Source organism: Panthera onca, chromosome A1 (assembly GCF_046562875.1).
Source record: "Panthera onca isolate mPanOnc1 chromosome A1, mPanOnc1 haplotype 2, whole genome shotgun sequence".
NCBI lineage: Eukaryota > Metazoa > Chordata > Mammalia > Carnivora > Felidae > Panthera > Panthera onca.
In genome coordinates, this window is record NC_138339.1 from 114153607 (window position 1) to 114169116 (window position 15510).

General features: G+C 37.3%; 1 protein-coding gene across 1 annotated transcript in view; it reads left to right on the forward strand.

Annotated features, from left to right (window-relative positions):
• The window catches only part of MIER3 (MIER family member 3), a 33715-nt gene that overhangs the window by 8080 nt on the left and 10125 nt on the right, over window positions 1–15510 (forward strand). The window contains exons 4-9 of the mRNA XM_060635746.3: window positions 5584–5718; window positions 7241–7361; window positions 8500–8585; window positions 8781–8853; window positions 10830–10981; window positions 14463–14544. Of these exons, the coding sequence (XP_060491729.3) occupies window positions 5584–5718; window positions 7241–7361; window positions 8500–8585; window positions 8781–8853; window positions 10830–10981; window positions 14463–14544 (649 nt within the window). The remainder of the gene's footprint in view (window positions 1–5583; window positions 5719–7240; window positions 7362–8499; window positions 8586–8780; window positions 8854–10829; window positions 10982–14462; window positions 14545–15510) is intronic.

Here is a 15510-nt window from a genome sequence, read left to right on the forward strand (position 1 = left end):
ACTGACAACGTAGTGCCTGCTTGGAATTCTTCCCCCCTGCTTTCTCTACCCTTCACCAGCTCTAGCTTGCACTCCCTCTCAAAATAAATAAACTTTTTTTAAAAAATACAAAAATTACAGTAAATTTTTATTCTGCAAGTAAACAAACTCAGTAGCTTGTAGTCTGTAAATATGACCTGTATTTTAGTGCTTATAAATTTTTAGTTACATTAGATATTATGGAAAATAAGAGACAAAAAAAAAAAACCCACTTTGTATAGTAGCACTTAGAAGTAGAGAATACATTATGTGACTACATTTATGTCTTTGAACATATAAGGTTTACATCATGTCTTTCTATATTTTAATTTATTCATGTTAATTTTTGCTAAGGTTTTAATAGTCTAGAGCCATCACTTTTAGAAAAGTTCTATACATTAATATGTAGATTCCCCCCTTGATACTCAATGTGAAATGAGAAAGTGAAAATCACCTTTTCTACCACTTAAAGTCTGGTATAGATCCTTCCTGTTTTGTGGGGTTTTTTTTTTTTTTAATTATTTAAAAAAGCTATGTGTATACTGCATGTTTTATGATATCAGACTGGTATTATATGAAAAGTGATCTACATTTCACTTAGACCATTTCTGTTGACCAATCTAGCAGCACCATGAGATGGATTGGATGAGTATTAGCATTATTTTCTTGGTTAAGAGGCCTTGTTGATTGTGAAATGTACCATAGATTTAGAAATTATATAGATGGGGGCAGGGACGAACAGTACTATGGGAAATCTATATGTTGGTAATGGAATGCATCCTGATTTCTGGTATGTGAAGTTATGTATCATAGGATCAAGGAAATTATGATACTCTTTATTTACAGATAAAGAAATGGAGGTGAGGGATTTTAGGTGATTTGTCTATGGTAATGACACTGAGTCCTCTGCCTCTAAATTTTATGTTCTTTCTGATATTAAACCTTTGCATTAAAAAACAGTTCACTTATAAGTATGAGTAGACTCAATGTGCTCCTTAAAATTTAAATAGGGTCAACAAAATACCCGAGAAAAATCCTCCTACCTGGAATAAGGTGCTAGATCAAACTTTTAAGATGTTGATAGGCTCTAATAGAAACTTCATTTGTAAAGTGCTTCAGAGATTAGATTCACCTTTTCTGTATTTTAACATCAGCTCCCTTTTAGTAACGAGTGCCATTCCTTGACTGTATTAGTGAAGTTTCCACTAAGATACCCACCTTCTTTCTCAACAGATGATCATAATTATTTTTATAGAGAAAGTAGGGTTTTCATGAATGACTACCTAGAATCTCCTGTTTGCCCCACACATACAAATATAACTTTTGTACTCATTCTTTCTTCTTTCTTTACTGTCCCTAGAGTATATGCCACATCCCAGGCTAACTCTTAATTCTATCCCTCATGCTCTGAGTCTGTTCTTCCCACTTATTTTTTTTTTTTTATTTCAGCATAGCAAGTCCTACTCATATGTTTCCTACATTTGGAAGAACTTTTTTTTAAATGCCTTATTAAAATTTGTTTTCATGTTCATGTTTTTTGAGAATGAAAGTGAGACTGTGTGAGGGAGGGGCAGAGAGAGAGAGTGGGAGAGAGAATCCCAAGCAGGCTCCATGCTGTCAGCACAGATCCTGATGCAGGGCTCAATCTCATGGTGAGATCATGGCCAGAGCCAAAATCAAGTCAGACACTTAACAGACTAAGTCACCCAGGAGCCCTAGAAGAAATTCTTTTTAACCTGTGTTATCTTTAGTGATTCTTTTTTTATAGTGTATGCACTTTTCCCCCCTCTATTCAGTCCTCAACTTTGTTTCTACCAATAGTCTGTAGGGTCACCAATAATTCCTGATTGATAGGTACAGAGAATTCATGTCTCTCTATATCTCAATTGATTTCTCTTTGATATTTGACTTAAGTGACTGTCTCTGGTCTCTCCATAGTTGTTTCTTCCTTAACTTACGTAATTCTGCTTTCACCTAGTTCTGCTCTCCAGTATCTCCCTCTGTTGTATTTATGGGCTTTTCTTCCTTTGCCCATGTTTTAACTAATGGCATTCCCCAGGCCTCTAGATTTTGTCTTCGCACTCTGTATGGCCTTTCTGGATGATCTCATTCAGGCCCACTGCTTCAACTTTTGCCTTGAATTATCATTTACCATCCTACCCTCCACCCTCAAGTTCATTTGTCTGATGTTTCTGTTTCATAATAGTGCTATAAGTATTTAGCCTTTTTGGGCCAGAAACGGGCAGTTCATGTAGACTTCACTGTCACTTACATTCACTTTATCATGTAGGCCAAGAAACAGATTCTTTTTTCTTAATTTCACTCAGATAATTCCCTTCCTTAGTTGAGGTTCTCATTCTTGGACTCCCCCCAGAATGTTACTTTCAAAATGCATATTTTGTTTAAAATTTTTTAGATGTGTCCCATTGCCTTTAGGGTAATATATCTGAAAGTTCTTCTAATAAACTATATATTCCTTTCTCTTTTCTGTCTACCCTCTCAACTTCTGTGGCTTTAAATATCATCTAGATGCTAATAAATGCCAGATTTATATCTTTAGCCCAGCTTGATCCTCTGAGCACCAGGCTCCTGGCCAAGTTGACTCTTTTGCTTAGATGTTTCATAGTCCTCTCAAATTTAACTCGTGTCTTCTGCAGGACTCTTAATTTTTTTCCTTCACAAACCTTTCCTTTAGTCCTTTCTATCTCAGTAAAAGTTATCACCATGCAGGCAGTTGCTCAAATAGAAATCTGGGGAATCCTCCTTCTCTCCCCCTTTCACTCTCACATCCCGGAACTCATTTGATTCCACCTCCGAATGTATATCATCTATTTACTTCTCTCCATGTCTGTATCACTACCTTAATCCAGCGTGAGGCTCTTAGGTGGTCTCCCTGTTTTTTTCTTACCTCTCCATCTTCTCACACTTTTCTTTATGTAGCTGCCCAGCATTGAAGAAGAAATGAAGTCATGGCACTCCCCACCTGCCTTTTTTTTTTTTTTAAGTCTCCATTTACTTCCCACTGTCCTGGGAGTAAAGGACACTGTCTTTCCTTTGACCTGGTGAAAGTAGATTCTCTACATTATTCTGTATTTCAGGACCCTGTTTATTTCATTGCATTCATCATAATTGGCAATTCTGTATTTGTGCATTGTCACTATCTCTGCGCCTCCCCCCCCCCCCCCCCACCCTTGCACTGACTGTAAACTGTAGAAGGGCAAGACCTGTTTTCATACCAGCACTTGGCACACTGGCCTACTGGCACACAGTAACTGTTCAGTCAGTGTTTCTTATGATATACCATGAGTCCCTAGTATACAGCCCTCATCTGTCAAATCCCTCTTCATCTTTCAAGACTTAGCTCAGTCTTTCCATCCTATGTGGTACCTCCCTAACCTCATGTATTCCCATGAGGAAATGCCATTATTCCCAGAGTGTAGTTCTTCCCTTCTCTGTACTCAACAGTGTATAGTGCTATTTCCAGAATTGATTAATGCAGCCAACACATTGTATTATAGTTGTTAACTTACCAGTTTCTTCCATCAGGACTACAGTCATTGAGAGCAGGGATTTTTCTATAAATTTTCTTTTCTCTATCCATAGCTAGTAGCCTCTGCACAGTATCTAGAATGCAGTAAATTCTGTATTGATGGAAAAGTGGACCTGCCTGTGTATGATGAGTGAAAATTGACATCTCCTCAGGTCACGGAGAGAATCTGAAACTTCTGAGGTTTTGGAGAAATACTGATGACAGGTGGTTTGCAAAGGCTGCAACCTAGTCTCCTCTTAAAACCAACATGAGCCAAAGGGAATAGGCTGCATGGAGTCTGCAAGGAGCAGGGCTAAGGAGACTCTAAATCTGATTCTGGGCACATTTGAGGGGTTCTGTTCATTGATTCAGGAGAAGAATAATTCACGAGGTTTCCTCATGGCATGGGTGAACTTCTGTCCATCCTGACCATCCAACTCAATTTGTGCTGACTCCATGCTACCAAAGCAGCTTTTTAACTGATTTCAATCCCAAGCTGAAAGGATTTCATGAGTGACATGATTGGTATGGTCACTGCAAAAGGCACATGTCTCCTACAGCAAATTTACAAAGTAGCATTCTGTCCTAAACCTTATTCCAAATTCATTTCGCTTGAATCTGTTTTAATAAGGCACAGTGAAAAATGTAAGTTCTAGTAGACCTATAAAGGTGAAGGTCAGTTTCTTGGGCACCCCCAGAGCCTGAATTCCCTGTGGGGCCTGGTGGGCAATCAGTGGCTTTCTAGAATCATCACTGGCTTCTCTCAGCTCACTTTGTGATATGCTGAGGATATATTTTACATACTCTGCTTTAGTATTTCATGCTTTTTGCATCATGACTTAGGCATTTTGCCTTAAAAAGAAAACTAAACCCATAAGCAAGCTTAATGAATCTCTTAATAGATGGGCATAAACATCTTTACAATATTGAAAAAATTAGTCTAAAGATACGTTGTTTTGTGTTTATGTATTTGAATAATTATAAATAGTTCTGTACACTTTAGTAGTTGAATTAAGATATTTTTAAAAAGGAAATACACTCCTTATTTTCTGATGGATTAGTTGGGGGAAGAGGGTGCCAGTATGTGGCACAGCATAGGTACTCATTACACAGGAAGCATTGCAGCCAAAGTATGTGGTTTTATCAAAGCAGTGCTGCCAGTAAGTGGTACTAGGATTTGAACCCAGAACTGAGCCTTCTGTTTTGTCACCTGTAAAATGGTGGTAATGATACAAACTTCAGTAGATGGTTATGGAAGAGAAACCTAAAACAACTATATAGAATATAGCTATGATAGTAGTAATATAAAAGGATAATTTTTAACAGTAATATATAAATATTGTTGGTGTTAGTGAATGCTCAGCAGTGGTTTCCCTTCAGGTATCATTTCATTAATATGAAGAATAAACCAAGTGGTCAACTGTTAATTGCGAAGAAACAAGCTAAAAATTACGTGAAGTTATTGATTGATTAATTGTGAATGCTTTCAAGGCAAATCATTATACCAATGTGAATGCTAAAAAAATAAAAGTCACTAAAGCAAATATTTGAGGAATTTTTTAAAGGGTGAAATGATAGGGGGGCCTGTGTGGTCAGTTGGTTAAGCATCTGACTTCATCTCAGGTTGTGATCTCCTGGTTCGTGGGTTCGAGCCCTGCACCAGGCTCTGTGCTGATAGCTCAGAGCCTGGAGCATGCTTTGGATTCTGTGTCTCCCTCTCTCTCTCTCTGCCTCTCCCCTGCTCACGCTCTCTCTCTCTCTCTCTCTCAAAAATAAATAAACATTAAAAAAAAATAGTGAAATGATGCTGGAAAATAAAAATGAAGATGTTAAAATTTTTAAGGCTTTTGTTAATATGTTAATAAAAGCTCTAAGTCTTTAAGCCTATTTTCTAGCAGTAGTACAAAAAGAAAAACTAAAACTTGGCTTTGATTTGATACTGCTGTTTTGTTAATCTGTTTTATGAACATTAAGTTTATCTGTACTTCTGTATTGTGGCATTTACTGAGTTTATGTTTGTGCCTTGGCTTGAATAGGAAGGAAACATGCCTCTAGAAGATTTACTGGCATTCTATGGCTATGAACCTACAATTCCAGCAGTTGCAAATTCCAGTGCAAATAGCTCTCCAAGTGAACTTGCTGATGAACTACCAGACATGACACTAGACAAAGTAAGTAACAAACATTTAAAAGAAAACTTCCAGATCCAAAAATAGCCATTATCATTGGCTGTTTTTTATTAGTTTCCTGTTAATTGAAAGCATTTTATAATTCTGAAATGTAAACTTCTTATTGGCCCCATTGCTCTTGTCATTTTGGTGACCCAATTTAAATATTGTTTGGATTTGATCACACTACTTTAAAAGTACTGATACCTTCCTGCTGCTTTGTATGTTTGAGTGTTCTCCCCCAATTTTTTCTTCCCTATGTTGATATATTGTGTCTAAACTTAGATTTTGCCCTCACTTCTTTTGATCCTCTGACTGCTTGAACGCATTGATTAATAAATCCCTCAGAAGCCTTCAAACCAAGCTGACTTAGATGTGGAGTGGTTAGAGAGAAGTTCTGTTTTGTTGGGCTCTGTGAGTGACAGCAGCCACAGTAGACAAGGCCATTGTGACGTATCTGTAACATTGTTGGTTGTGGGGAAGGCATAGTTCCTGCTGAGGAAAGTTCACACAACCATGGTCTCTGCTAACTTTCTTTGGTCTTTGGAAAGCTTTCCTTGCCTTTCAGATATCAGGCAGGGAGAGGAATCCACATCTTGGAACCTCTTCCTGTAAGTTTTGTTGTTCCCCCTTTCCAGTCAAATGTGATACTACTGTACCATACCTTAATGACTATAGTCACCTAGCGAATATTGAGTGCCTACTAGGTACCAGGCACAAGATAACTATATACTTAAATAATAAATTCAAATCTGTTCTTTTAAAGTTATATCACTAGTCAGAGCTTTTCATTAGTTAGATTTTTTAAATTATTGGAAGAGAAGAGTTTGGAGAAGTTTTTGGTTTTGTTTTATTTATGTTGGCAGAAAACTTAATTGTTAAAAAAAATTTTTTTTAATGTTTATTTATTTTTGAGAGAGAGAGAGAACAAGCACTAGTGGGGAAGGGGCAGAGAGACAGAGGGGGGACACAGAATCTGAAGCAGGCTGTAGGTTCTGAGCTGTCAGCACAGAGCCCGACGCGGGGCTCGAACTCACAAACTGCGAGATTGTGACCTGAGCTGAAGTTGGACGCTTAACCGACTGAGCCACCCAGAAGCCCCGAGTTTAATTATTAATCATTTAGAAGTAAGATTATTTTTGTTGTAAAGTCACTAAAACTTAGCCTGCAGCTTCATATGAGCTTTCTGTTTATCCATAAGTTACGCAAAATTGTTTGTTAAAGGTGTGTAAGCAGTAAAGTTATTAAGTATTATATGTAATTAAATATTAAGTGTTACCACTATTTATGTATATGAAGTAAATTATAAGAGCATTTCAGACTTACTTCTCTCAAAACTAAGGGGGCTTCAACAGATTCTTACTTGTATCATAATACCATAGTAATACATTTATGAGTAATATGAAGACTTTTTCTTAAATTGATGAGTTGTAATAATTTTTTTATTAAATTTTTTTTAATTCTTAAATATTTTTTATGAGATGTAATAATTTCTAACTCTAACACTGCATTCCTATTCTTATAGGAGGAAATTGCTAAAGACCTGCTGTCCGGTGATGATGAGGAAACTCAGTCTTCTGCAGATGACCTGACACCATCTGTGACGTCCCATGAAACTTCCGATTTCTTTCCTAGGCCTTTACGATGTAAGAAACCCGGTCGTTACTGATTAATAGTAGCATTGATACTCTAGCTCAGGTACACTTAATGGCATTCAATAGTTTGTCAGAATATTCTAAGTGTTTTCTTTAATTGACGTGCAGTCCTTTAATAATCCAAATAAGATTATCACTTTTTTTATTGGGATAGAGGTAAACTAATATGTCCTTTAAAAACCTAAAGTATTTGTTTAGTTTTGCAAGGCTGTATATTTTCTTTCCCAAGATTCATCTGTTACTATGGGAAACGATTCTTCAGCCATGAAATTTCATGGACATTTTTTGGACTTCTCTTAAAAGGCTCTTTACTCTCCCAGTTTTGAAAACTATCAGATGCTCAAAAAGTATTTTTTAGCGATTTATTTCTTTATTTTTTCGTTTTAGTTCTTGGTGTTATCTCTTAATGTATATCAGTAATATTGAAAGGTTTTTGAAGTGAAATAATTTCTTATCTGGAAACTTGCTTATTTTTTAGGTATTTTGATTGTAGAAGAACTGTTCACTTAACAAATGCAAATACATATACGCTTGTATGTGCACAAAAACATAATTTTGATGGACTTAATGTGCATCTTGGTCTATGTCCCATTCTGGGTTAGTATATAATAAGACCTCCAGTGCTTTCTCTTCTTTTTTAAGGTGACTGTAGTGGTTTTCCTTTTACCTTCCCAAACTCTTTGACAAGACCAAAAATTTTTAATCTTTATTTTTGAGAGAGAGAGAGAGAGACAGAGCACAAGCAGGGGAGGAGCAGAGAGAGAGAGAGGGAAACACAGATTCTGAAGCAAGCTCTAGGTTCTGAGCTGTCAGCACAGAGCCCAATGCGGGGCTCGAACCCACAAAAGCAAGTTCATGACCTGAGCCGAAGTTGGACACTTAACTGACTGAGCCACCCAGGTGCCCCATGACTAGACCAAAAATTTTTAAGGATATATACACTTTCTTAGTATTTTCAGTGTCTTGTTTTGACTGGTGTTAAGATCTGAGAATAGTACAAGAAGTTGAGTATATTTGTGCTACTCTCATGTATTCAGATTTTTATAATGTACCACGTGCCAGCTGTTCTTCCGGGTGCTGCAAAAGTGGGCAAAAAAACCTTTTTAAAATTTACTTTTCTTCTTTTAAGCAAATACTACATGTGACGGAGATAAGGAATCAGAAGCTGAAGATGTTGAAACAGACAGTGGTAACTCACCTGAAGATTTGAGGAAAGTAAGTTGAATTACCATCAGAAGTTAGTGGACTGTTTGGACTAACATAACTTTTAAAAACATTTCTGAAGTAACTTAAGATAATTTTGTTGTTACAAGGTGAAATTTCTTTTGACTTGTAACTGATTAATAAATTGGAACTTGTTTTTCAGAATTTATTTTTATAGGGTGTTTTTACTTCTGAATTTTCTTGTAGGAAATAATGATTGGTTTACAATATCAGGCAGAGATTCCCCCGTACCTTGGAGAGTATGATGGTGATGAGAAAGGTAAGGAGGCTTTTGATTTTGATATTGATAATATTTGGTAGGCTGTTACCCCTTAATGTGTTTGTTTAGTTATCTGATTATATACCAGCCTTGGCAGTATAAAGATAAATTTGGAGTCAGTGAAAGTTTGGGACTGACTTAGGAATAATATATTGAAATGAACTTCGAAGCTTGGAGAACCACTCTTTTCTCCGTACAGTGCTTCTTAGCCTTACAGGTATGCGAAGGCAACTGCTAAAGTAGTGGAACGTCTCTGAGGGTGCAGCTGCTTGGCCCACATCCCACTTTAGTAGAAGTGGGTAGAATCTTACCACTTGAGATAATGAGTATTTGAGAGATAAAATCCTCTTGGAAAGACAACTCTTAATGAATAAAGAATATAGATGAAATTTTGTGTGAGCCCTGAAAGAGAAGGTGGTAGAATACAAGGATTCTTCTTGTTTTGTACACCCCTACTTAAGTGTAATCAGTTTTTTCTTCACAATTTTGCTAGGTCCTAGTTAACAGTTGGTTCTGAAAATGTGGTGGAAAATAAAGATACAGGTACATTTCCCTAGCCGAAATTGGAAAGCCTGTAGATTTGGCCATGTGCATTTGACCTTTTCGCTAATGAGTTTATTTGTTCTTATGACATGATGGGGCCAAAGCGTCACAGTGATACAACCCTTCCTGACTCTTTCTTCCTTTTCTTTGTTAGCTCATCCTCTATTTAAAGGAAGGAAGGAAGGACTGGCTACTCTAGGGTTCTTAGCCTTTTCAGTCCCTACCAACAACATTTTCCTAAACTGCTTTCAAAGTTATATTCTCCCAGGGAAGCAAACAGTAGTTGATCACCTTCAGATGCCCCAGTTGCCCACCTAAATGCCACACAAACCCTGGAAGTCAAATACATGCTTAGCAGCTGTCAGTTCTTAGATTAGACGTAATGGAGGTAGTCATCTCTCAGTTCTACACATTCAGGAGGAAAGATATACCTTCTCTATACTTAGAGGGAATAAACCCAAACTATTTTACCTATTCCAGTTTTGACCGAAGAGGAAAGAAACTGGTTCCAGAAATTTACATGAAAAGTCAGTCTTATTATTTCACAGGCATATTTTATTTTTAACTTTCCTGCTCACTGGGAGTGATGATTCCTGTGGTGATTCACAACAGTTGTGAATGTAAAGCACTTATCATGGTCCTTGGTACATAGTGAGATTTCAGCAAATTATTTTATTACACACTTGAAGAATGCATTGCACTTGAAGCAATGGGATAAGTACTTGGGCCTCTGTGTTACTTAATTTTGTGAAGTAGAAGCTTTAATTATGGTGGCAATGTGGACATTGATAGAATATATACCTTATTTGAGTGACATGTCACTCATTAGTATATCAGCCTCTTTAAGAGATTTTGGAAAGTTTACGTCTCTTAACTGTTAATCATTCATTTTTGATTAATTTGCTTCCTCCTTTAAATAAAATTCACCTTTTGGGAGGAAATCAGTAAAGTAAAAACCTACCTTTCTTAGGTATTTCATTATTGGCAGATATTTTGGTTTTTATTGATCTTTGCTTGTTTTATTTCTTTACAGTTTTTAACCTGTATATAATCATCATAAAGACAGGGAGTTCAGTGAGGTTATTAAAGAATTTTCACAGGTTATTTTTACTCCCTCATTAGGGAGAGTATAAAACCTCTCCTCTGAGTTTTACATTAGATTTTACAGGGCATAGAAAGCCTTCTGATTGGATAGTAAATCCAACCAGCGAGAAAGCTACTTGCTCTAGCCACTGGAACACTTGGCCCTTAATAAAGTTAAAAAAATTTTTTTTAAACCTTTACCAATGAAGGACTCACCTTGCCAGACAATCAAATTGCTTGTGTCCTCAAATTGTCCCAGTGTGTAGCATATCAAAGAAGAGGAAGAACAGTTTGTATACATCTATGAGCATGTTCATTATTTAGTATGTTAATGGGATTTTCTTTATCAGTGTATGAAAATGAAGACCAGCTACTTTGGCGTCCTGGTGTGGTTTTGGAGAGCAAAGTTAAGGAGTACCTTGTTGAGACCTCATTAAGAACTGGAAATGAAAAAATAATGGATAGGATATCTGCAGGAACACACACAAGGGACAATGAACAGGTATTCTTCAAATTTTGTTGAAACAGCAGCTAACTAGTCTCTTCTTGATTTTCTTATATTCGATTAAAATATTTCTTACATGTGAACTGGATATCTCTTTTTCTGATAGATTTTAATTTTTTTTTAATGTTTTTATTTATTTTTTGAAGGAGAGAGAGAGCATGAGTGGGGGAGGAGCAGAGAGAGAGGGAGACACAGAATCCGAAGCAGGCTCCAGGCTCTGAGCCATCAGCACAGAGCCCGATGCGGGGCTCGAACCCACAAACTGTGAGATCATGACCTGAGCCGAAGCCGGACGCTCAACCGACTGAGCCACCCAGGCGCCCCAATTTGTTTTTTTTTTAATGTTTAGTTCTTGAGAGAGAGAGAGAAACAGAGCACGAGTGGGGAAGGGGCAGGGAGAGAGAGGGAGACACAGAATGTGAAGCAGGCTTCAGGCTCTGAGCCGTCAGCACAGAGCCCAGCACGGGGCTTGAACTCATGAATCATGAGATCATGACCTAGGCCGAAATTGGACGCTTAACCAACTGAGCCACCCAGGTGCCCCCTGATAGATTTTTGAAACTTGGAAAATACTGGCTTATAAAAATTCCCAAGAGCTGGTAGCGATAACCATTCCATATTGTTTGATGTCTTCTGGTCTTTTCTTCTATGTATATGTGCATATCTTAATTTGAGTCACTTACTTTCCTTTGCCATTGAAAATTCTTTAGTATCTCATTCCTGATGATTTTATATATTCCATCTGTAGCTATAATGTCACTTAACTTAAACATTCTCTATGCTTAGACTTCTAGGTTTTATAATAAAGATATTCTTTGGATTACTCTCGAACTTTATTCAGGAAATGTTTGAAAGTATTTTGTATTAAGATTGTATAAATTTGCTTTAGGAGCATTTGTTAAGCACTGTGTACCTATAGATGCAGAATACTCCTGATTGTATGTGGGATGGGGCTGGGAGTAATACCTATTAGGGCTTTTTTTTTTTTTTTTGGATGCCCCTAGTTTTGCCCTCTGATACCATTTTGCCCCTCTTGTATACTCTTCTGTATACCTGTATCTTTAGCCTAGATGATCCTAACTGAAATGAATATCCAGTGATAGTTGGACTCAGCCTTGAATTCCCAAGTAACATAGAAAAGTTATAGAAACTGAATTTCAGAGTATCTTTCACCTGTCAAAAAGAAATCCCATTGGGTTTTTGTACTGATAATCCATGAAACTATAAATTAATTTTGCAAGAATTAGTGCCTTTAAAACATTAAACCTTCCAGTTCAAGAACATGGTCTGACTTTCCATTTATTTTATTTTTTTAATCACTCAAATGTTTTTGTTTGTTTGGGAATCACATCCATCTAATTAATTTAATTCTTCAACATTTGAAATACTTACGTGATTTTAATACTTTTGTAAATGGGATCTCTATTATAATTGTATGTTAATATAGAGAAATACCAATTTTTAAAAATTTACTTTTCTCAAGCTGTTGAAACTAATAATTTTTCAGTTGTTTTTATCAGGCTTTCTGGTCTTTAAGTAGCCATAACTCAGAGATGTTTGGTAGTGATAGTGATTTGAGGCCTGCTTTTGATGGAAAGTAATCATCTAAGGTTTTTACATTAGGAATAATACCAGTGTGGGGCACCTGGGTGGCTCAGTCGGTTAAGCGACCGACTTTGGCTCAGGTCATGATCTCATGGTTTGTGAGTTCAAGCCCTGTGTTGGGCTGTCTGCTGTCAGCACAGAGCCGGCTTTGGATCATCTGTCTGTCTCTCTCACTGCCCTTTGCACCCATGCCTGCTCTCTGTCTCTCTCCCTCTCTCTCAAAAATAAATAAACATTAAAAAAAAAAAAAGAAGAATATTGGTGCTTGGTTTGATATAGGTTGTCTTTATTGTAGTAAGGTAGTAACCTTCTGCTTACACATATAATAGTTTTTGTCTTTGCAGCGCCTGGGTGGCTCAGTCAGTTATGCGTCTGACTTTGGCTCAGGTCATGATATCACAGTTCGTGAGTTCAGTCCCTGCGTCGAGCTCTGTGCTGACAGCTCAGAGCCTGGAGCCTGCTTCGTATTCTGTGTCTCCGTCTCTGCCCTTCCCCTGCTCACACTCTGTCTCTCTCTCTCAAAAATAAACATGAAGAAAAAAGTTTTTGTCTTTTTTTTTCCATTTTTTTTTTAAATTTTTTTTAATGTTTTTGTTTATTTTTGAGACAGAGAGAGGCAGAGCATGAGCAGGGGAGGGGCAGAGAGAGGGGGAGACACAGAATCTGAAGCAGTCTCCAGACTCTGATCTGTCAGCACAGAGCCTGACGCGAGGCTTAAACTCACAGACTGTGAGATCATGACCTGAGCTGAAATTGGACGCTTAACCGACTGAGCCAGCCAGATGCCCCTTTTCATGTTTATTTTTGAGAGAGAGAGAGAGACAGACACATAGTGTGAGCGGGGAAGGGGCAGACAGAGGGAGACACAGAATCTGAAGCAGGTTCCAGGCTCCGAGCTGTCAGCACAGAGCCTGACTCGGGGCTTGAACTCACAGACCATGAGATCATGACCTGAGTGAAGTTGGACGCTTAACCAACTGAGCCACCCAAGTGCCCCTTTCTTTTTAAAATTAGAAATGGATATTGATTTACCAGATGCTCTTTTAGCAGCTAGATTGGGTTTTTTTTGAAGTTTTTATTTATTTATTTTGAGAGACAGCACGTGGGGGAGGGGCAGAGAGAGGGGAAGAATCTTAAACAGGATTAAAAAATGATACGTTTCATAGTAGACAATGAGACTGTTATAAACCCAAGTCACTAAAATACCCATCCTCTTCCAGGCTAGCTGCTGTTTCCTTATATTGACACTCTAAAAGGCAGGGAGTAGGTGATGTGAAGAACAAGACCATATTTATACTAATTTTTCCCACCTGGAAAAATCATCTAAAATAGGGAAATTTCCCCAGCTCAGATGGCCTGACAATAAAAAATAAAGTCAAGAGTGATACCAGTGGGTGACTTCTGAGGGGTAGAGTGAAAATGAACAAACTTCTGAGATACTTGAGTCTATCATCAGGATAGGTATGTAGACTAAATGTTTGGACAAACATACCCTCAAATGTCTTACATATTTTTTTTTTTTTTAATTTTTTTAACGTTTATTTATTTTTGAGACATAGAGAGACAGAGCATGAACGGGGGAGGGTCAGAGAGAGGGAGACACAGAATCAGAAGTAGGCTCCAGACTCTGAGCCGTCAGCCCAGAGCCCGATGCGGGGCTCGAACTCATGGACCGTGAGATCATGACCTGAGCTGAAGTCGGACGCTTAACCGACTGAGCCACCCAGGCGCCCCATGTCTTACATATTTAGAGAGCATTTCAGACAGTATTTGTCAGGACTGTTACTGGTCCTGGTTGTTTGTCTGTTTTAATGCTATTAAGTATGAATTTCTGATAATTTTTATTGAATAGTTTTTTTTCTTTCTCTTGTAGGCATTATATGAACTTCTCAAGTGTAACCATAATATAAAGGAAGCAATTGAAAGGTACTGCTGCAATGGAAAGGCATCTCAAGGTAAGCAAAGCTTGGGATCAAGAGAGGGAAATGACAGGGGATCCTCATTTGGGGAGGAGAATAAGCAAAGTATTATAAAGGATGGAGCAGTCCTGTAACACTTTTGTAAGATCGGTGTTCATCTTCATAGCGAATAATTGTTTCCTTTTCTTGCCCTCTATTTTTAGACGTACCAGAGATTTTTCAAATACACATTAGTTACCCCCCTGTCACCTCCACTTTCTTGAAGAAATAGTTACAGAACAAAGCAGACCCCAGAGATGACAATATATCCAAAGTAATTAAAAAGAATGATTTTTATGATTTCACTGAACAAAAAGTTGTTTTTTTAAACCAAACAGGAAATGGAAAGGAGATTAAAGATAAAAAAGAAACATGTATAAAATATTCCATTGAATTTATTACAAGAAGGGTGTTTTTAGTAATCATGTAATAAAATTTTTACAGCGCTTAGGTTTTGCTTTGTGTGTGTCAAGGAAAATGGTTAACTTTAATTTCAGTAGTTTTGTTATTATATAAGTGAATTGCATGCACCATGGCTTTCATTAAGTAAGTAGGTAAAGAAATAATACTCTAATATTATATAAATGGCTTGGCAAAAATAAAAAAGCTGAAAAGAGTATGTTTAAACTTGTAGGTTGAGACAGTCCTTTGGAATGTTTCCTTATAAAAGTTGCTTTTTTAAAAAACTTATTTTAAGCTCTCCTAATGTTGAGAACTAAATACTGGGTTTTTTTCTTGAGTTCAAACTATGTTTTATCTTTATGGTGGACTATTCTTCATGGGGATGTAGTCTCCCATGTCTTTGAGGAAAAAACTCCAAGTCTTCTCTGCCCCAAATAGATTTGAGTTTATTAATGTTAGTGTCTTCTGGGAAGTTGAATGGGATTTAGTGTTTTGAGAACATGGGCTGTTTCTTATTCCTGTTAGATTTCCAGAGTGTAGCACTCTGCAAAAAGACTAAAT